We start from the raw sequence: 24,069 nt of genomic DNA, 5'->3' as shown, positions 1-24,069 counted from the left end.
AGATCAATCAATGTATGATTTATAAACATGTTGAAAATATGTTGGAATTAATGTATTTTATATACCAAGCATAGAATTAATTAAGGACTTTAAAAGGCCTTTTGTCTCCTGTTAGTATTGTGCAAATCAAATTTATCTCCAGTATCAAATTTAATCCAGTACGGTTGTATTTTTTTTCCCTTTTATATCAGCTCATGCTTGATTTTCCAGATTTAAATAACCTGTGCAATTTCAGTAGCATTGAAAAGGATTTTCAAGGAGCTTAGAAACATGAATTGGCAGAAGTGCATAACCACTAATAAAGTTAAGCTAATAGCAATATGTATCAGGAAAGAATCAGAGGAGGGCAGAACAATTAATAGATAATCCACTGTACACATCTGTGAATTTGAAATTCAGTTTTATAAATTAATTCCCACTGTTCAACAGTAGATGGACAACAAAAATTAGCCTTTGGATTTTGTTCTATTCTGCATTGGGCAGGGTCCACAATCAGCTGATTAATCTTTCTTGCAGCCAGGTTTTTTAGATGCTGCATACAGCCTCAAGTTTTGAAACAAAGAGTTTAGCATCCCCAACTACTGGTAAAGTCTGGCTGAAATGTACTGTGGCTCCAACCAAAGAATACTACTGATTTTGTTACTCCTAAAGCAACAAATTATAGTAATCCAGACTTAGAAACTTGCCTAGATGTAACTTAAGACTTCCCCAAGTCTTCCTTCAGTCTTAAGACTTCTCGAAATAGGAAGCATTCATTCATTCAACACCTTTAGTACACCTACTCACATGCAAAAATCTGTTATCACCCATCCAGAAAATATATAATACATGTGTGGGTACATTTGCATACAAAAAATGAAATAAAAAGGCAAAAGTATAAACTTCAAGATACATTTTTTTTGAAAGAAAAGTAACAAAACATAAATAATATCAAAATCATTCCAAAACTGTAACTTCACTGATCTTGAATAGCAAGTGTAAGGTGTACTTTAACATACAAACTTTTTTGTGTGAAACCAGATGAATCGTGTATGGCTTGTTATTTCGCTGACTTCTATAAAATGTTCATTTAGAAGTACATTTTTTAATTTTATCAGAATGGAATTAAAGTATTAATCATTAATGACTTGTCATTTCTGTTTGTGAAGACTCTTTTTCTAAAAGTGAACAGAAGACAAATCTATTTCTTTTACTATTAACAGACTTTAAAATGCTTCCCAGGTAAGTTAATACTTCATTGCAGCTTGCCTTCCCTCTGTCTGTAGGAAACTTAAGGAAGAAGTTAGGAAAACACTACTGGCAGTGGTATGTCTCCAGATGATCCATTTTATTAGGAGAACTTCTCATTTACTAGAGATCCATACACTTCAATGAAAACACCTTTGCTAATGACAAGTCTTGCTTGCTAATGGCAGGTCTTGGTAAATCTGGCTGGCTACAACATGTCAAGAGGTAACAGAATTTCTTTTCTTAGTGGAAAGAGAAGTACTGCGGTATAGAACTAAGCAGATCCAAGAAAGGAAAGGTGTCTCTTTCCCTGAGTAAAACTAAGCAGCTAAGCACAGACGGGATTTTCATCAGAAATAATGATCATGTCAAAGGCAATAACCACCTATAAAAATGTTCTAAGGTAATTCAGAAAAAAACATGAAAATGTGAAATACAAAGCACTAAGTGCTGGTAAACTAGTTTTATTTTAACTCTGTCCTTCGGAAAAAGGATAGAAAGTCCCATTTGCTCTCGTTCTCTCATGCTCTGGGAGATGTCGCAAGGACAGGGGGGATGAAACAAACACAGAAAAAAAACCCCATTGTCTTTGGAAGCCAAGTTTTCAGTTTTGTGCTGCAAGGGAGCAGACTACAGATCTCAGTCTGGAGTGACTGGAACTTGGCAAATTTGTTCCAATGCACAGTATTTGGAATTGCTCTTAACTCTCTGACTACCACAGACTTACAACCATCTGCTAAATGACACAGGCTAGATAAATTAGACTTGACCAGGTAAAGTCTGAAGTGGAGGGAAAATTAAGACAAGAAATAAAACAGAGTAGAAGGAGGTAATTGATACTGAAAAGACATGGAAAGAATGAGGGCAAAACACAGATTGCTCCCACTCTTCACTATAAACAGTAACAACAATGATGATGATATCAATGTACTTCACATTCCTTGTGGACCTTCTCTACTACTTCCTTGACCAATATGTTTTCCAGAATCAGGAGATAATGGTCTGTCCAAACACGTCATGACAAACTTTGAAAAATCAGAAGTAAGCAAGGAAGATGGCTGCTACTTTGTCTATCTCCATCTATCTTAACCAAAACACAAACTACCAGAAGAAGTTAGTATGAGAGTCAGAGAACGGTTAAGTTTAGAAGAGGCATGGAAGGCAACTAGAATCCTTGTCTCTAATGAGGCAGACTCTACAGCCTCTCTGGGCAACCTGTGCCAGTAGTCAGTCACTGTCACAGTGAAGAAATGTTTTCTGACATTCGCAGAGAACCCCCTGTGTTTCAGTGTTTGCCCATCACCTGTCACTGGGCACCACTGGAAAGAGCCTGACTGTTCTCTTTGCTCCCTTGCTCCATGTGCTTATGTACATTGAACCTTCTGTTCCTCACGCTGAACAACCCCAGTTCTCTCAGTCTTGTCCTCACAGGACAGCCATTCAAGTCCCTTCATCTTATTTATGGTCCTTTGCAAGACTCCATCCAGGGTGTCCATGTCTTTGTTGTACTGGGGAGGCCAAAAATGGACACAGCACTCCCAGCATGCCAGAATGGCAGAAATTATAAAAGTTATAAATGAGATATAAATGTTTTTGACACTGAAAAATTCAGGCTATATTTAGTGAGTGGGCTGTCTGTATAGAACTGTGAGGCCTGGGAACACTCTGCCCCTCTGAAACAAGCCAGCTGAGTCCTAGCTCCCTTCAAGCACATGGAGGTGGGTATTTACCAGTTTCTTCCTTACTCCATGAGACTAAAAATTAGATGCATGGACTGAAGGAAATCTCAGACTACTTCACCATGGTTCTGAAAAACAGCAGATCACAATCACAAGGTATGAACAGAAGTTTGTAAGATTTCAAACACAGAGACACAGTTTTAGCCTTTTTAAACTTTTATTCTTTGTGTTGCTCACTTGCTTTTCACTGACTATACCCTACAGGCATCATCATGATCACCACTTTAAGTTACTGCTTATTTTCCTCATTACATTATTACTGCACTTCCAGAACTACCAAGTTATCCATTCTGTTAGCTCAACTTCCACTTCATCACTATCTTCCTCTTCAAGCTGAATACAGCTTCTCAAAGGTACATTAAATTCCCATATTCATTACAAGTCAGTACCTATTGGTTAATCTTGAATTCTAAACACAAAATACCCCTACATTTAACATCACAGAAAATTCAGAATACACCACCCTTCTTTGGTTTTAACAAAAGAAAAGCAGGGATGACAGAGTAACCTGATCAGGATTGAAGATAATTAGCATGCAGCATTTCCTCTTTATATAATTACATGATCCCACCATAAGATGAGTTTATGCTCACCCACACATATACAAAGAAAAAACCACCCCAAAATTGCAAAATTTTTCATATTGGGCTTAGAACCCATGCAGCTGGAAACAGCCTAAAGCGAATTTAAAACATGGTTATGTTCCTTTTGAATGGTATTTATACTGGATATAAGGACACTCTAAACAATACAGTCAGTGCAGTAAATCATTGGGACAGCCATTCCTTTTTCTTTCATCTTTTCAAGTACTGTGTCTACTCTGACTGCATGGTCAATTATAGATTGAAACCTCAGAATATAACAGTAATTGCAATAAAAACTACATCTTCTTTTCTGAGCCTTAGTAGGTTAGATTTTTTTATTTTTCTGTACTACTTTAAATTATAACACTAGAAGTATTTTATCTGTACAAGAATGATATATATACACAAAACCTTTCAGTTTTCATGATGCACTAAGGAATCAGATTTATAACACACTGTCATTTCCATGCCTTCAGGGAGGATTGCACTTCCTTAATTTCTGTAAGGAATGTCATACAGAAAATCATCAAGCCACATTTTGTGTCAAGTCTGCCATTTTTAATTATTAGCAACCAAGTTTAAGAAATTTCTCCTTTGGTTTAACAAGTGCATACCTATCTCCCAGAATTTTTTTTTTATGCCACAACTCATAAAATTGTTTAGGCTGATGCTAGTCCCTTGCACTAAATTACTAACTAATCACAGGAGATATTTATCATCTCAAGTTTTTTACATGAGAATTGTCAGACTTAATCACCCTCCTCATATTTTCACTATTTACAGACCTTCATTTATCATATATTTCAGCAGTGTGACAACAGCGGACTATTTTCCCCATTTTTCAAGTATGTTAAGACAGATAAAAGCATGGCAAATCATGACAAGAGCTTGAAAGTTTTACTCTCTCTTTGATAACATCCATTTCCACCAAAAAATGGTTCCTAAAAAACTATTTATTTTAATACTAGTTATAGAGATAAGTAGAATTAGCAGACTAACGCCTCAATAAATGGAAAGTTACACTTAATTATAAAAAATGTATTCTGGTTTTTATCTTGCTTAAATTCTGCAGATGGTACAAAGTGATCTGTTCTAAACAAATGTTTGTAAAAATTAATTTCTTTTATAACAATGCTGAAGAAACAGTTCTCAGAAGCCTTTATAATGTGGGTTCAGGGCAGATTAATAGAAGCTGAAAAGGATGACTAACACTGATAAGATTAATGATTTGGGAGATAATTGCTGAGATATGTGTGAAATCATACCCCACATTCTTTTTCCACTGCACTGAGGAGTAACAAAAAAATTAAAACATAGATACTCAGAATGGCAAAAATATATGGCCACTGCTTGATTCTGCAGGAAGTTCATCTTGCACTCTTGGGCATGTAAGGTGCCATGCTCACACAGTACTGCACAACAGGAGCAAAACTAAATTATGTAAGATAACACTTCACTGAAATAAGGTATGAATGAGAACTCCCAAGTCTACCAAAGGAAGCACTGCAGCACAAATGCTACCTCGGTGTTCACAGAATCACAGAAACTGAGCTGTGGGGATCCATGCTTAGAGCACCCTGGTCTTTATGAACTGCACCCCATGGAAAAGACCCACACTGGAGCAGTCCCTGAAGAACTGCAGACCATAGGTAGGACACACTGGGGCAGTTTTTGCAGGAGAGCAGGGAAGTGGGGGAGGGGGTGGTAAGAATACCTTAGATGGCTGCCAGGTACGCAGCAAGCCACTTCTCAGCAGGACTGGGGAAGAAAATAAGATGAAGAAGGCTTGCAGGTCCAGATAAGGATAAGGAGATCACTCACCATGTACACAAAATGGACTTGGTTTGGAGAAACTGATCTAGTTGCCAATTAGAGCAGGATAATGAGAAATAAGAACAAATTTGAAAACACCTCACCTGCCACTTTTTCTGGGCAAAGTTTACTCCCAACTCCTTTCTCTCTTCTCTCAGAAAGGGTATGGGGAATGTGGATTGCAGTCAGTTCACGATATTTTTCTCTGTTGCTCCTTTCTTCTCATGCACTTCTCCTGGTCCTGAGTGGGTGTTTCATCTCACTTTGTCCCACTACTCTGCACTAATAACAAAGGGGTTTTTTTCATTTATTTTTTCATAATCATTAAAAAAAAAAAAAAAAAGGAACACAAGACCCAGAATTTAAAGTAGATAAAGAAAACTGCCATGCTTGGGTGAATTCTTTGTCCAACTTCTACACTTTGTTCTGAATTTAAAAAAAAAAAACTGACAGCCAGTCTCAAATCATTTCACAAAACATCTGCAGGGTGAAGCAAATTTTCTTCTAAATTTAATTAAAAAGTATGACATTCAAAAGAGTAAGTAATTTTGAAAGTAAAATTGATTTGTGTTACATTATTTAAGTTTTCATTGAGTTCAAGTTTTTAATGTAGCTGACTAAACATCTGAAAAATATGCAGAGAACTCTAAGGAGATCATCTTTCAGATAACTCGGAATAGATGAAACTAAATTAGAATTAAGAAATGCTACTATTCACCTAGAATGATTCATGACAAATATCATATAAAAGTACAGTTATTTTCTGGAAGACTCTACTATATCCAGAAGTCCAGATTATACAAAATTACAGGAATAAGTATCAATGCTTTGAAGTACATTCCCACTTCAGTCACATCTAAGGTGATGAATACTAAAATCCTATATTAGCATTTTAGTCATCACAGTTAAAATGGACATTTTGACTAAGGAGAAACATAGGCAAGATGAAAGTTTTGAATTTTCACTTTAGAAGCCATTTCATTAAAATAATTTCTACATCAAATACACAGAGACTTTTAATTTCAGGAGGAGAAAACTTTTTCTCTTATTTTCCAAGAAAACAATTCTAGTGTTCACTAATCTTGCATTTTATTAAAAATACACTGTAAGAACTGAGCTACTATTGTGATGCTCACATCTGCTAATGAAATGTTGGGGCATTCACACATACCAGCAGCTCTGGGACTAAACACAGTGAGCTAATCTCCCGCTGAGAAAATCTACAGCACTGTATCCTCTACCCACAATGCGTCCAGGTCTCATCAGATGCTCTCAATGCTGATTACATGAGTTTACATGAATGCACAGTAGGCAGTCAACATAAAATTTTAACCACTTCTCTAATGTACAGAAGACCACATTAACAATTTACTCTAAGTAACAACATGGAAACCCCAATATTCTCTGTGCCAACAACTACGATATCCAGGCCTGAGAAATTGGCAGTGTATTAGTGACCCAGTCAAATAAAGCAGATGGAGACTCTCTGAAGGTGAATTCTCTTTTCTTCTGACTCTGCAGCTGTACAAACAACTTGATTTTCAGGCTTATGGTCTGGTTACCAACCATTACCATGTTTCCACTGAATTTCTTTTGTATATTGACTTCCCGACTACTCTCCTTGTGAAATGTCTGTATTTTCAAGTTCCTCCATCCTGGACTCCAACCATAATCCTCACCAACAAATCTTAATCAGGACAGTATGGGGAGACTGTCCCATTACACTGCCTACTCTGGTTTATCCATAGTGGATTTTCTTGGAAACACCAAAGAAGAAAGAGCAGTTTTTCAGAAATGGAATAACAAGACTAACTCCAGGTTTTCCATCTGTGCTAACAGCCCAGGGAGGTGGACATTAATGCCTCTCTTCCTCCCCATCACTAATCAGAAGTCCAGTGGTGGTAACCAATACCACCACAGGGTCATTACAAATTTTCAATTGTACTGTGGCATGGAGATATTGCATATTAGCTTCTAAGTTGCAACCATAACTTGCTTTCAACGACGTCCAGATGCTCTGAAAATCTCAGCACTTGCTATCAAAGTCACCTACAATGTGTGCAATAAATTACATGAAAAAATACAGCTCTCTTGAGACATTATTACAAGAACATGTGGCACCACCTAGAATGGAAGAAGGACTAAACTTCCTAAATGGTAGGGAAAATATTGTCCTTTGACTGCAAAACCAATTGATAATTCTGTATTGCACGTGGAATCTTCTGGGTGACTGGCAGTGCCATGGGACAAAAGAAACTCACTGCACCTGTAAATAAAGTAGGTGAATTATGTAACACAGATGTTGAAATGAATTGCAACTCTCAGTCCATAGTGGTAAGATTCCCCAAAAAAGTTAGATTGTCTGCTGTTTGCTTCCTGATCATTATGGATATAATAAATAGCAGATGTTCCTCAAACTATTAAAAAACCCACACACTCCTGAAAACTTTGCCAGCACATCATACTACATTTCCTGAATCCCCCATAAGATTTATTTCTAGATGTTCTATTTTTACTTCATCAATTTAAATTTAAAAGAACAAGGGCAGTGACCATAAAAACAACTTCAAGGTGATAAGGTTACTTAAAGCAAGTTTCAGAGTATATTATTCACTTCACCATGAACAAAGAACTCAATCCTTTCCAATTGCAAAGACTTGATGTAGTCTACTCATGGTGCATATGAAAAGAATTTGCAAGCTTGGTTTTGCTCATATTTGAAAGAAGAAGTAGGATTGTTTCTATAACAAACTTAACCAATATGAAAAACAGTATATGAGGCCTTTGAGTGATCTGTAATACTTACAGAAGAAATCATTATGATAGATTACTTTAGTAGGTCTTTTCTGATCTTACTTAACTCACAACTTTTAGAAACTTTTTACAAGTCATCAAAAGAGACCTCTTTTCCCTTCATTTTAAAACTACCAGGAGTATCTCAATTGAACATATTTTTTCCTTTAGGTAAGAGTAAATTATTTTTTTTTACTGCCCTGCATAAGCTTTCTAGATGCATATGTCAAAAAACCAAAAAGAGCTCTGATCACAACACAGAAATAACAGTCCTCATTAATTCTTGCATATGCAGAAGAACCACAGCATCAAATATCTTAGCAAGTGCCTATCAAGCAGACCTCTTACACTCTGAAAATTTCAGTTATTTAAGAAGAAATGTAATGATCACAGGATTAACTCTAACACCATGTCACAAGCAAGAAAGGACTGTAAATGTTCTAGAGTTATACTCTTGCTTATGGAAAGAATTTTAATGGATTTCTAGAAGCAATCATGAAATCTAAAATAAAGTTTTAAAACCAGTGACTTATTTCGGCCAAGCAACAATCGACTGCCTTTAAGACAGATTTAGCAGACACATCTGTATGTTATACCGGTATTTTAAAAACTTTCTAGTTTTCTTTCACACTTAATATGATGCACAAATAAATGTCGTAGAACAGTTTTCCAAGGTTTTAAAGAAGCCCTAGCCCTCAGTATTCTAAAGTGAACAAAAAACTGTCCTATTAAGTTTGAAAGGATCTGGAATACAAGTCCTGTGTAGTTGGATCTCACAAGTAAACTCCCTTCATAATTGGGTGGCGAGCAGGGCAGAGGTGGAACTAATCTTTATTCTGAAACCAGAAGTCAGTAAAAACATCAGACTGCTACTATCTCACGTGCATTGGAAAGGTACCAAGACACAGAATCTTCTCTGACATTCCCTCTGACTAGGAGCCACTCAATGGCATCAAATAAAAAAAAAAGAAAAAAAAATATTAAGCTTGAATAATTAAGAAACTAATTTATTAAGTTTAAACTAATTTGCATTTAAACCCAAGCACCTGAACAGTCCTCTGAGCTTCTGAAGGCTCGCTTTTATCCTCAAAGTAGGTACACTCAAAATACTCTGTTAAACTGGTGTTCACCTCAATTAAAGTCCTGTGGTTGCATCATGTTCCTTTTATATAATTTTCCACTATTTTCAATTGAGATTTTAGGAGGAGTAGAGAAAACTACTTTATTCAGTTCAGACTAGTATTTGGAGTTCCATGCCACTTTTAAAATAGGCAAAATAGTTGAATTGTCAAATAACTGCTTATGAATAAGATTTTCAGAGGCATTCATTATTTTCTAAATTCTCTTTTTTTTTTCTTTTTTTAACTAGAAGCTAATTCAAATAGCTAAATTTTAATTGTTATAGTAAGTCCTGACAAGTATGATCAGAAAAAAACATGAAATGGAAAACCTTAAGAAACAAAAATAAACAACTAAAAGTTACATACAGAAGCAGGTTATCTGTCATTGCTGGAAAGCGCTTCCTTTTCTTGCAAAGATTTACAATTCTTTAATTCATATTCAGTATGAAGTTTTAGAGTAATATGTGTAGAATTAAAAATATGTATTTATTATTGTAGTAATTCTAGTAAAAGATTTTCAAGAACAGTTTGACAGCAGTTTGGATCAAACTTAGCAGATTGCTGTACTCAAAACATTCAAGCGGACGGGTATATGTTTCTAAGTACTTTAATTAAAACCTGAAAACTGCATGTTTTTTTAATTAGCATTTTTATTTTTTTTTCTAGCTTATCATAGAACTTTCTATTTCAGTAATCTCATGCCGCATATGAAAATAAGGCCCTTCAGACAGAAAGATCTGAGGCAACTAAATGCTTTCAAAACCAATTAAGTTGCATTAAAGGTCTGACCTAAACCAACAAATGCAAAAAACTGTCTTAAGGGCTAAAAGGAGTCATGGCAAAAGTTTACTGGTACTTCCTATTGAACACATTGCAATTTTATTACTTTTAGAACACTACACTTTCACCAAAGTCTGAGCTCATCTACACATCAGTACACCTTAATGACTTTTGAAAGCCTTGAAAGCATACCTTATTAAAAAAACCAAGAAGTAATCATGGGAAAGAAGTACAACTGCTAGAACACATTATTCTGGTTTATATGAAACTGTTTTAGAACCCCTCTCTGTTAAAATGTCTCTCTCCTTTCATTTAAAGCACCAGTTATAATGAAATAGTCCAGTAGAAGTAATTAAAAATATTCTTTCCTGTGTACCCTCCAGTACTGACTTTGCTCATTCTTTTCATTTTAAAAGAAAACGTTCACTTTTAAAATTCTCAGTATTTTTCATTTTTCATCTGATCTGTGATATAACTATACATAATCTTTGTCCATGTACTTAATGCTGAAATAAATTATTTGATGAAAAGACTGGAATACAGAAGGATAGGAGGTATTCTGGTCAAAAAGAAAAGACTAGGCAATAACCCAGTTATCCTTTCATTCTCATTCTGCAGCTCTTTGCAAAAAACCCAAAACTAACCAAACCAAACAACCTTGTTGCTTTCTAAAAATACAGGAATTCCAATATTTAATTCGCAACAATTTATTTTTACTTATGTAGTCAAATGTATGTTTCATTGTTTGTGTGCATATAAATTTGTCTAAATCCTTTTGAAGTAATTGCAACTGAACATTTCAGTGACCGTTTGTAAAGAGCACATTCTCCTGAAATCTGCATGAAACAAATTAGTGATGCCATCCAGTCATAACTAAACTTTTCTCCATTGCAGAAATAGGCAAACACTCCACAAAATAGGTGTCTGGATGATTTACCCAAAACAAGCAAGAATAAGCACTCAGCAAACACCATTTGCTTTAATCAATCTCCTCCAACCCCCAAGCCATGAGGAATTATTCTCAACTAACACAACTAGTTAAATTTGCATTACACTGCTTTTGGATGCTATAATGAAGTTACCTGTCATTAATGATCCAGTTCAGACACAGATTGAGAGAATTAAGGTTTTTGCATCTCTTTACTATTTCCATCACGGTTTCATTGTCCAGTTCTGTGATATGACGCAGATCCAAGCTTGAAAGATTTCTTAGCTATTGAGACAAATATGAGAGAAAGAAATAATCTGAAATTCATTCATGTATATAATTGTTGAAAAACTTAATTTTTCTGGACATTGCACAGTATGTGCAAGCTAGTCAGGAAAGATACGATTACTAGATCTTTTACAAAAACCAAACATACCAGAGATATTCACATAGCTCAGCTTGAGCAAACTTGTGATTCAGGCACTCAGTTACTACATGAAATCCAGACACTCTCACTCAAGGTGCAATACAACCTACAATAAGGGCCTAGGAGTCCCTCCTCTTCGATAAATGGAGTGTAAGATATCAAGGTAAAATATAAACTCATTTAGCCATAAGAAAAATAAGACATGGAAGGAGGTGAGACAGCGTATTTGTGCTTAGATTCAAATGAATGCAATTAATGACTCCAGAGTATCAGGCTTTCAAAGTAAAAAAATAATACAAACTCCCTGGAAAATACAGTATTTATACTGTAGTCTCACCTGCACCGTTATCAATAACAGATTGGATATTCTGAACAACAAAACATGGGAGTCACAGAACAACATAATTAAGAGTTATGCACTGATTAAACTGATTTATTACTACTGTTAATCATTCTTGTGTCCTTCAAAAGCAAACCCTTTCACTACTTTTATGAGCAATGGATGCAAAAAAGAAAATTTTTACAGATTTCTCCAGTATCAGTTTAGTCACAACAACCTCCAAGTACTGTTTGCTTTTTAAGCTGTCTGAAATAATCTCTGTTATACTCTGCAAAAATAATTGCATTAGGCAATATTGACACATTAATTAAATTTACTTTCCCTGTAAGAGAGAAAAAATGATCCTCATCAGTGATTTAAGTCACTAAGGATTTGATTAGGTAAAAGCATACAACTGAGATCACAAAATTGGTCCACTTCAGTAGTTAATTATTAAATCAATGTATTTAGGGTGGGGGAAAATGAGGGAGAAGGTGGCAGCATGGGGTGCTAAGAAATAAAGAAAAGGAAAAAAAAAGGACTTCAAATGTAGCTTCTACAGAAACTGGAGTTTTGTTCTTTATGTTTTTAACAGTCTCTAAACTAAGGCTGGAGATACACTACATACCGTTCCCAAAAATTCTGCAAAACAAACATAAAATCAAGAACCCTGACCTCTGAGAAACAACGGCAAGGTATGTCTACAGAATCTAGGACAATAATATTCCTATTATTATGATACTACCACAGGTATCACTGTGGAGATACTCGCTGTATTCCCCCTGAAATTCTGATAAACTTGTTTGCATATTACGGAGCAGAGCATATAGTGATTGATGTTGTGTTGGTAAAACAGACACCTTTTACAAGCTTGGTCTCTTCTCGTTCCATACATACTGCTATTGCATTAAATTTAAAAGCCTTATCTTCTATGTGCCCAAAAAAAGCTCATAACCAGTCTCTCATTTTTTCCTGCATAAATTACAGGAAAGGGAAGCTTACAGCAACAGTAAATTTCCTCACCTTCATAAAGCTATTCATATTAGATATTCCAGCCTTTACACCATGCTGGCAATAATGTGGACTATGCCTATGACACAGAAAATACACCTGCTGGACAATTCAACAATAAGTATGTTCCGTTACATTAAATAACTACGGAGACTTAAAAGTCAAGTAGAAAATCTTCCCACTTAAAAAAACCCCAAGCTTTCTTTCACAACAACATTCTTCTTATGAGAAGATGACAATACTGGTGATTCTTTCATCATTATTATTACTTATGGACTAAAACCCACAAATTTTCACTAAAGTATTAATGCATGGAGAGAGGTCAGTGCTTCTTTAGAAAGTGCCTAAAAAACATGGTTTCAAATAGGATAAGAGGTTACAGTATATTATCTACCTCAATGATGTAATGACGAATACAGCAGAAAGCATTTGTGGTTTCCCAAGGAAAAAAACTTTGGCATTGCATGGGTGGAGTCAAAAGCTAAACTGAATTCCGAGTATTCCTGTCCACTAAATTAATAGGGTTTTCAAGGCAGATTTTGTCCTTTACCATCACAGGAGAATGATCATTTCCTCATTGCTTCTTTCCTTCATACTAGTAATAGTCTATCATTATATTCAGTATACAGTAACTCAACCATCACTTGCCTTTTTTACTGTCACATTCCTTCATTTTAAACGGCCTCCCTGACACCTGACCTGGGGAATTAATTTGGTAGGTTAATTCTTCTTTTTCTCATGCACAACATACTCGATGCAGAAAACCTCTGTGTCTTAGAAGTTTGAAGAGACTGCTTCAGATTGATACACATTCAAGTATAATTTGGTCTCTACAACCTTGAAATTGCCACTATGGATGTGTGGATGGTTTTCAAGACGTGCAGAACTGGATGCACACTCTCTTTTGAGACAATTTTGGATCAATCTGAATAGGACAGTGAAAAGAATACCTCCCTGCCTACTTAGGTTAGAGGTATCAACTCTCATTCCTGGTGAGAGAACTGTTATAAATGTGTATGCAATCATTTTTCATTTAAAAAAAATAGACAGATGTACCTTAATGAAAAATTTCCTATCTTATATTTTACCTGAGAAGTAATTTTAGGGGGCAAAGGTTACAATCACTACTATGATTCAATCAGTACTATTAAAAAATTTGAAGAGAAAAATACATCAGTCTTACATTCTCATACTAACTCTCACAGCTGAAATTAGTGTGATATTAAAAAGAAAAAGCAAACTGTGCTAAAGAAGACAATTGAAAAACAGATGCTAGACTCTTCAGTGCATTCATAAATTTTGTGATTAATGCATAAATTTTGAGATTAAAATAGTGTACCTTAAATAGCATTTTTTTTCAGCAGAAAGAGGATACTCTGTGACTTAAATACTCAATCTTATGGAATTAGGATGCATAATGTTTTTTTTTTTAACCAAAACTAATTTTGTTCATGCAGCAACACCATTTTACTGAGCAATTTCAGGGCCATTCTACAGATATTCAAACTTTTATTGAACTTTTAATTTTACAGCTGTGCAAATAAGCATGCATGAGCAGAATTTAAACTTTGAACTCAGCTACGTCAGTCAAAACGTTTTAATTGAAAAAGGAATATTTAATGTTACAAAACACACAGTGCAAATAGTAGGCAGAGGGCTTAAAATATGAAACAGAAAATAACAGAATTTTTAAAAAGCAATAACATTTAAACTAATTTTGGGTGATACATATAAACACATTTTTGCTGAAATTACTGATTATTACCTATTACTTTTGGATCTCAAATATTTTAAAATATGTTAAAATCTTTGGGTTTTTAAAATACTTTTGTTGGTTGGTTTAAATGAAATTTTATGCCAACTGACATATTTTAAGATTCAGATATTATCATACTGTTTGTGTGACTGAGTGTCATGCAACTAATAAGATTTCTATATTGACTACTGAAACATGTAACATTGAAATATGTGCAGTGCTTTAGGTAATTGAAAATTACTATTACCATTGGGATCATAGGTAATTTTTCAGTGTGGGTGTATCAACTCCTGTGAATATTTAGATGTTATCGTACTGAAATTGCTAATATAATGGGTACACAATTTTTTTCCCCCTGCACGCTTTCACAATTCCTGTAGAGATAGGCTGCCTTAAAAATCATAGAAGAGAATAGAATCACAGAACCATTTAGGTTGGAAAAGAACTCTAAGCCTGAGTCCAACTGAAACGTAAAACTGCCAAGTCCACCACTAAGCAATTCATGTAAGATTAATCCTTTTCAGTATGACAGCCAAATTATTTCTGAAGGAAAGTGCTTATAAGGACTTAATGAGCTTTGAACTCGCATCTTTTGCTAATTAAGCTTAATTTTCTTGACACTTTCTGTGTATACATGCCTTCAGGGAATAAACTGCTCTCTGACTTAAGTCTCCCACAGCAAATGTATAATCACAGGAAATGAAAAACAGCAATGTGAAGAAAGTTGTAAACCACATTCTTTTTATTATTCTGTCAATAGAATCTATAAACTATTTTTTAAAATGTCACGTGCATTAATTTTTACCGAAAAGCTGCTATAACTGAACTACACGATTGAGATATACTGTGATCCTAGAACAGTAATCATACATGGTTTAAAGAATTGGGAAATGATTGAATAGCTACAAAGGAGACTATTTTCCCACAGACTGATTAAATGTTTTGCATATTAACAAGTTTTAATTTAAATTCTGAGGTACTGTGAAACATTAAGGTCCCATTGCTTAAGAAACAAACACACAATTAAAAACTGTGTTGTAAGCACAAAGATTTAATTACCTCTAGAGGAGGTACTTGCACATAATATAAACTGCACATATAGTATTTGTGCTACAAAACTCATTTCCAGTTTATAAACTCTAAAAGTTGCTGTAAAATTACATTTTTGCTGAGTTGTAGTTTACATCTTTATGTTATTTACTGTCAAGTATTTCTAATGATTTTTTGGGGGGAGGGGGAATTGGAAGTTTCATAGATACACAGGACACTGAAACCCTTTGAACAATGCAATCAGTCTTCTCTGCAACATCTTTTTTACTTAATTTAAAGAAATGGCCATCAAATTCTTCAAAAGACGTTCACTTACACAGCACCACATCAGTTAAAGTATCAAGCCAACACTCATGAAGAATGTCCCAGAACCACTGTATTCAGAAACCCCCACTTAATGACTTTTTCCTGTGATTGGAAGACTAATATTTAAAAGGGCATATTACTAAAGGCAAACAGATTGAAAAAAATCATATTCCATCTTACGAAATCCAGTTCATTATACAAATTGATTAAAATACTGTTTTCTCTATACCCAGCAAAAGAACAGCAATCACGCCCTTAGTCAGGAAGCTTAATGATTTTTAGATCAGAAGGTATGCTGAAATACTACCATAAAAAGAGCATAAAGCAGAACACTTTGTGTCAAAACAAATCATTTACTAGAAAGAAACCATAATTTACCCCAGTTCAGAAAGGCTCTTGCAAAATCAGTCCTGTCATGGGTAGATTATCATTATGTATCTGTCACACCAATGATGTCTACACTGAATGAGCCCTAAGAATTTGCTCCATAATTCTGAATTTTGATTGACTTCATACCGGACACCAACTCAGGTATCACTAAGTTGGACTGGACATGGGCAACTATTATGAGATGAAGAAAAAGTGAAGATCACATTATTCCAAAAATAGTTCTTGGATTAACTGTCTTCATGCATTGGTGATTAGCAGAATAAATTAGAATTCTTTTTCTGTCGAGATTCTGTACAAGGATTCATACATAATTAGGTGTCTGTAACAAACTTTATCAGACAGTCTGTCAGAAGTACATGGTGTAGAAGCACAGAGTTATACTGCTACAAAGCAATTACCCTTGCATATATATCAGAAACCAAAGGAAGAAGCCAAGGAAGTGTCTTGGTAATAAAATTATATCTAGATGTCAAGATTTGCTGATGCCAGCTGTTAAAATTCTATTACAACTACAACAATTAAACTGCTGAGAAGCAATTACCACAACAGGGGAGGAAAATGCCACTGCTCTTGAGGTCAAACACGTAACATTAAAAACTCACTACCTCACTACTACGAATACAAAGTTTCTTATTCCCACCTCGTTAATGAAAAAAAAATTACCCTTCTGGTTGTTCTGTCTTCAACACAATGACCTAGTGTGCAAAGGCATTTCCCACATTTGTGTAGATCTTTATATCCACAGGAGAAGCATAGTAAAAAACAATCAGGGATAAACTCCAGAGAGACAAGGATGTGTGGAGGGGAGAAAGAGTGCAAACAAGAAAAAAATCATACATGGAGAGCTAAGTAAATAATAAAGTTACAAAAAAAAAGATAAGAGTAACTGGAGATACGCTGAAAACAGAAGATAAACTACAACACTACACATGATCTCCACAGAAACAATGTTGATAAGTGTTGGGACTAAATACTCTGGTGTCATGGAGGAGACCATTCACTTCTTTTGTGACTATGTCTCACACATTACAACTCTAAAGGAAAATGAAACACTCAGGTCATCAGAACATACCACTGCTTTCAACTGAGTCTAACTGTGATTGCATATAAACACACTCCTCTTTCCCCTTTCTTCCTGTGTATGTACATGAAGTGCCTCTCATCTTACCCAATAATTATTATTTACTTTATCTGACTTTTTTCAGTTTACAGTAACTTCAACGAAAATAGGCACCAGTGTGATGACATGGTCTTGCTCAAAAAAAGCAAATTTTTTCTTGACTGTCATTCTGTTCAGTAGAAAAATAGTGAAAATAAACCCTGAATGTTTCTTCTTTTTTTAAAGTATCCAACACTTTCTCTTCCATACCCCACAATTAGCTATTAAAAAAGCTCTGCGACGCAGCAGCACTGTAATTTAGAATTTTTCAAGTGCCAGTATTTTTAAAGAGAGCTAACATTACTAGGGGGAAAATACAGTAATAATAAACCACTCAATTTTTATATATCCATCAGCCTCAAAGCAATTTCACAACTGAGGCCACTGCTGTTATCTCCAGTTTGCACACAGGAAGGAGGACAGAAGGCAAGTAGCTCTGCACAGCCTTGAGGGACACACTCGCAGGCCATGGAGAGCAAAGAGCACATTCCACATTCTCTAGGAATGCCAGACTGGAATTATTACTAAACACTTATGAAGCACCAGTTAAGTACTCAACACAAAACTAATCATAGAAGCGATGGTTAGAACAAAAAATCATGTCATCAACAGACGAATTCTGGAAAAGACATATGCAGCACATAATGTTACTACTTGCTACCAGCCTTTCTAAAATGCCTGTCCCCATCTTTCTTAAAAACCCCCTTGAAGTACTGAAAGCTTGCAATAAGGTCTCCCTTGAGCATTCTCCAGGTTAAGCAATCCCTAACTTTCAGTGTTATCACATCACTGTCTTTGCAGAATTCACAGCCCACAGGAGTTGTACAGATACAACTCGAGGGAAGGAAACTGAAATACCTAAATCTCAAGTCCCAACATGCACCAATTACTTACAAAGTAATTACATACTAAGAGTCTAAGCTGCCTCAGATATTTTCTGAAAGACTGTGTTCAACAGGATTGTTCCTATGTAAATCAGGATTTCTAATAATTTATTATTATTAAACACATGAAAATCAGAAATACATATTAATCTAAAAAGTCAAGATCTTGACTCTTCTTCAGTCTAATAAATGTGATTATAAAGTCACTTTGTTGAAGGATAAGACATATAACATCTATTAAATACTCAGTCTAGGTCAGAATAATGCAGTAACCAAAACACGTAGCTGAAAAGTGATCTTTGTGGAAATTTCCCACAAAGTGTTGGACTACATACACTGTTTATGTCAAATTTCTAAATTGTGCACCTCCCATATATATGTTGCATATATATAACCTATAGTTATACATTTGTAGTTTTCATAAGACATGAAAATAATTGTATCATTTCTTTCTCCCACAGATATGCACACCTTTTACTCATCACTTCAATACACAGTTCTTTCAAAATGGCATCCTTTGAGGTCCTATAACTTCACCATGCAAATTAATTTCCCTGGCTTATTTCTTTTTGCATGTGTTCCAAAATGCTTTCAATTCTTCTGTATCTTCAGCTAAGCAGCTCTAAAATGATGAAAGTAATTTACAGATATGCTGAATGGTTCTGTATAACAACAGGAGAGCTTCACAGCTGCATCAAAAAAACCTTTGCTTTCATCAAGCACACTCCATTTTCATTAAATATGCTCTCTACTTCCTACTTCAAGATCTCTTTAGCCACTTTCATGTTTGCATGATCCCTGGATTTACTTTCAGTTACGAATTTTAATTAGATGGTGTTTGTCCACCTCATCCAAGTCATCCATTTTATTGAACACTTTAATTACTTTCTGCAGGTTCACTCAAGTTAGTTCTTCCACACATCACTCCTCTTATGCAAAAGAAAAAGGAAAGAAAATAAAATGTATCTGTCACATTATCTGTGTAAAATAAGAAGATGAATATAATCAAAATGTATGTACATGGGGGGTACAACTGCTGCAACCAGAGGTCTGTGAAAATCTCTTGTAATAAGAATTTTGCACTTTTAAATGGAATTTTGTTTTGTTTGTGATGGAATCAGCCACAATTTTGCATTTTGAAGAGTTTTGACCTGAACATCACTGTTAATTTGTGAGAAAATGTATAATCCCATAAATATATTTTTGCTATATGTTTTTACACAGTGACATCTGAATGTGACTGCTCAAGTAATGTAAAGTTCACTTAGTCACATTTCTGTCCATGTCAGTGCTATAAATCATACACATAATCTTATCCTGGCTGATATCTATGACATGGCTATAGTCAAATACACTCATGACTAGCAGAAAGTAGTTATGATACTTACATTGGTAAGGTGAATGACTCCTTTTGAAGTAACAGAGCAGCCCATGAAACCAACATACTGCAGCTCAGGGCAATGTTCAGCAAAAGCTTTCACTGACTGATCTGTCACCTAACAGAAAAGATAAACAGGTAACAGTTGAATAGGTGGTATAAGCACATACTTAATACAGCTTAAGAAATTTCTACATAATGTTGGCAAGCTGCTCATTTAGACTTTTAATATTATTATTATTACCACTACTATTATTTATTTCAAGAGTTTAAGAGAAAACATTGAGCATGCACAGTTTGCATGGATATATACACACTTTTGGCAGAAGGCAGAGAAAACAAGAAAAAAGGCAAGAGAAGATGATAGCCACAAATTCAAATCTTATTGTCATCCTATTTATGTGTAAATAACCCAAGAGACAGTTCTATCCACTATTTTCATAAACTATACACAAAATTTGTTATTGTCATCCTGTACACTCACGCTATACCCATCATTGACTCTGCAAAGAATTTGAATGGTGTGCTGTCTTAAATTTATATTCCTTTTCTTATATTCCGTTTTTACTAAAGCACAGAAATTGAAGATTTCAAATTAAAGGTAATATTACATCTGTTTCTCACATGAGACTTGGTAATCTTGGCAATATACCACTGTGTCAGTTATCAGCCAATAGGAGATGTTACCTAGTTTATTATTGAGATTTATTTATTTAAACAACTATTTTTCATCTATAATTAAGTTTGTCTAGTAAAATTTAATAACTATAAAACCAAAACCATTGTATAAATGCATTGCTTTGTAAGTAGACTAAATGATCAAAAGGAACTTCATGAAGAATGTAACACTGATGTTAAGTACACTTATGACACCTACACACCTTCCTTTAAACAAGTTAGGTTTATTTTTGTTTTTTGGGTTTTTTTTTTTTCCCTGGGACATATATATTCCCAGTGCAAATGGCAGTAATGAAAAACTATATAATGACTGTGGGACAAAGCCTGTGTTTTCCAGCTACACTGCTCAGGAATGTCTCACCGTGTCTGGAATCATAACTCCTGAATGCTGAGAACACTCTGAATTTCTAAGGATGTCTTCCTGTTACCACAGAACGCAAAAGCAAAACAAGTTTTGAAATACCTAGTGCATAGCTGAGCCCCAGGTGAATTCATATAGAAACACTATTCCTGCTGTGCTGTGGATCACCATTACCCAGAGCTGCAACCTGCCTGACATATCACTTTCCTGCAGCCTGGCAGCATATGGTGACTTTGGTGAGGGCTCTGGCAGAAAAACTTCTGAAAAGATAACCCAGAGATACGGGTTTACAGGCCCACTACCTCACAAAAGCTGTACTGCTCTGGGGTTACTGAATATTGTTATAGACCTAATGCATCTTCTCAAAGCAACAATTTCTCAGTGAGCAGAGATTTTTATTGCTGCACATCTGCCTAATAAAAGTAAAAGGCAAGCCTTTTAGGATTCTGTATTTAGAACCTGATTAAATGCAAAACAGGCCAAAAGGAAAGGAAAAAGGCTCAGCTGAACAGATTCAATCACAAATTGGGTGGTGATCATGGGGTATCTGCAGAGACCCATGTCTCAGGTCTGCCTGCATGAACAAAAGAAAACCAGTGTAGTAAGAAATTTCTTCTTTGATTTGATCTGACACAGTCTTAAATTTTTATTTTTGCACACACCTCTCAGATAAGGACCGCCAACTGATTACCAAAAACCTTTGACAAACATTATCACAAGTCAAAGACTTAGAGATTTGCAGCTGCCATGATGCTACCAGCACCAAACCAGGGCTGAAAAAAAAAGTTTATCTCCTCTAGAAAATAAATTAAAACCTCTGATTCAGCTAATGATCTTAGAGAAGGATTCTGTTACAATGTTAGTCTGCTCTCCCTACAGAATATTCAAGTGTAATTCTCTGTTGCAGACAGATTTGCCCTACCTATCAAGAAAATGTAGTAATGAAAAATCCATAGCATAAATGCCCAATATCACAAACTCATTACAGAGCTTAAACCTTCGATCTACAAATGATTTCTTACTTACAGCTAACATTTAGCTGCATAAAGACTTTGAAAAAGGACATTTTGAATGCAAATTATAGAATTACTATGTCTTAAAATACCTTTTTTTCATACTATAGTATTTTCTGCAATCTAAACAAAACCTGTGGAAAAAATAATTTTAATAAAAATTAATAACAGTCGATTATGACCATTTATATTAAATAGTTTACAGATTAGCAGTGAAGCTTTTCAGGGCTTGTTAGATATACAGCACCCATCTAATCAGAAAAAGATTCTTCATTATCTCGGTATGCCAAGCAAGCCTCATGATTTTCCAGTCAAAAGGAGTATGACATAACCTGATTATGCTTTACAATTACTGTGGTAGTTTAGACACATATTTTGCTACTGCACACAACAATCTGTTCTTAAATCTTGACTTATAAATAAAAAAACAGTTTCTGTCTTTTGCTGTCAGACAACAAAATTCCACAACCTGCAGAAGATGACTTCAACTTTTATTGGGAAACACTGTAAAAATTGTCACAATCAACACTGTAACTTCCTCTCAGCATTCTTTGTTATACCAGTATCTATGAATTCATTACTTCTTTTTCAGACCCTATGTCATTTATAGCAATTGATTTTTTAATAACATGCTTCCCATTCAGACAGCCTGTAATGAAGACCACTTGATATTCTGTTTGGTTAAACACTTTTAATATGACTCCACTCTCCTATGATTGTATTAGTTGGGAAGGAATATATGTATATGTATTTCTATATTTACATACACACAAACACACACACACACACACACACACACACACTTGCAATTTCACTACAATGGCTTCTCCCAAGAGGAATGTAAGAGACTATAGATGGAAATGCTAGACCAAAAAACCTGTAATCTAAATATCTGCTAAAAGGTTAAAAGGTAAAATTTATATTATGTCTTTTTGTTCTTCTTTTTGCAGGGTTTTGGGAAAACAAGAACATACAGTAATTTGGAATTTATTTAAAAATTTACATGTAAAATGATAGTCAAATTGGAAATGATAGTAAAATTGCCTAGTCTTCAGTTAGAATAACAGATAACTAAATCCTATCTGTGCTTATTTATATATGGCTCAAAACCATAATGATACAAAGATTGCATGCAGAAGCTTTTTTTTTCATTAGACCTATTTGTATTGAGGAAAAAAAATAGGTAGCCATATCTGAAAGAGTGATATACTGAGATGGGCTGCCCAGGAAGGTGGTGGAGTCCCTGTCCCTGAAGGTGTTTAAGGGGAGACTGGACATGGCCCTCAGTGCTGTGGTCTGATTGACAACATGTTTGGTCAAATGTTGGACTTCGTGACTCCAGAAGTTTTTCTAACCTAACTCATTCTGTGATTCTGTGATACAGAAGCAATAAAGTTAAATTTAAAGATCAAGGATGCTTCTAAGACTGAAAACATCTATTCTTCTGCTTAACTAGGCTTTTTTCTTATTCATCATCTGCAGTGTGCAGCACCAATGGTTTCTATACAACCTTAAACTTTTGTATTTAGCTCCAACACGCAGCCCAGGTCACTACTCCTATCAGAAGAAGGTACCAGAAATAGTAACCTCTTTTACTGTATGAAGGTGTTTTTTACACTTGCAGGAGATGGTCTATTCAGCAGAATGAAAGACAAGTAAGTGAGTGATGAAAAAAATGCTGGAAAATTAGCAGTGATATATATGCAATGATTATGCACCTTAACAGTGCCTCTTTGTTATGCTTCAGGTAGCTGTATGTTACATCTTCACTACTGATGAGATAGAACAGGTACATAAAATGTGTATTATAAATAAGGTTTCTGTGAACTAACAAATTTTTAAACAACTGACATTCTGATGTATTATACAAACAGACTTGACTAGCATAATCTAAAACTAGAATGCCATAAAAATATACTGCAGTTCTACAGAAATGACCCTTGTCAACAAAGACAGAAATTCACACACAATTCTATTATATACCACAGTATTGTTCTTCCAAGAATCGTTAGTAATTGGATTGTCTAGTCGACCTTCATTGACTTTCATTCATCCTGTCTTGCTTCATGTTGAGCTTGCTTTGAAAAAGTAATATAGGATGATGAGGACAGATTTGTAAGTTATGCACTAAAGCATTGTGAATGGGAAATATGCTGGTCTAGAACTAATGGCACAGATTTTGCTCCTATCAAAAAGATCTATGATAAGTGAGATATGATTTAATCATTTTCTTTTTATGTATTGCAGCCTATTATATATGAATTCCAGTTCTGCATTGTTTTACAGAAATTCAATATTTTGCCTACTCTGAATTAGATGTTTATTTTACGTTCTATTCAATAAATGAAAGAGC

At 34.9% G+C, this 24,069-nt stretch overlaps 1 protein-coding gene across 3 annotated transcripts in view; it reads right to left on the bottom strand.

The window, feature by feature from the left end:
* FBXL17 (F-box and leucine rich repeat protein 17) overlaps window positions 1-24,069 on the bottom strand; it is a 274,412-nt gene that overhangs the window by 168,066 nt on the left and 82,277 nt on the right. Inside the window, exons 5-7 of one of the 3 annotated variants that reach the window (XM_069002620.1) lie at window positions 19,675-19,782; window positions 11,139-11,269; window positions 3,105-5,644 (exon numbers count right to left, since the gene is read on the bottom strand). In XM_069002620.1, coding sequence (XP_068858721.1) covers window positions 5,635-5,644; window positions 11,139-11,269; window positions 19,675-19,782 — 249 coding nt within the window. In that variant the 3' untranslated portion in view covers window positions 3,105-5,634. The other 2 variants (XM_069002619.1, XM_069002618.1) reach the window with 2 other exon arrangements.

Source organism: Aphelocoma coerulescens, assembly GCF_041296385.1.
Source record: "Aphelocoma coerulescens isolate FSJ_1873_10779 chromosome Z unlocalized genomic scaffold, UR_Acoe_1.0 ChrZ_unloc_scaf_1, whole genome shotgun sequence".
Lineage (NCBI taxonomy): Eukaryota > Metazoa > Chordata > Aves > Passeriformes > Corvidae > Aphelocoma > Aphelocoma coerulescens.
Note: the sequence above shows the minus strand (reverse complement) of the source record. Positions and strands in the feature narration are given on the sequence as shown.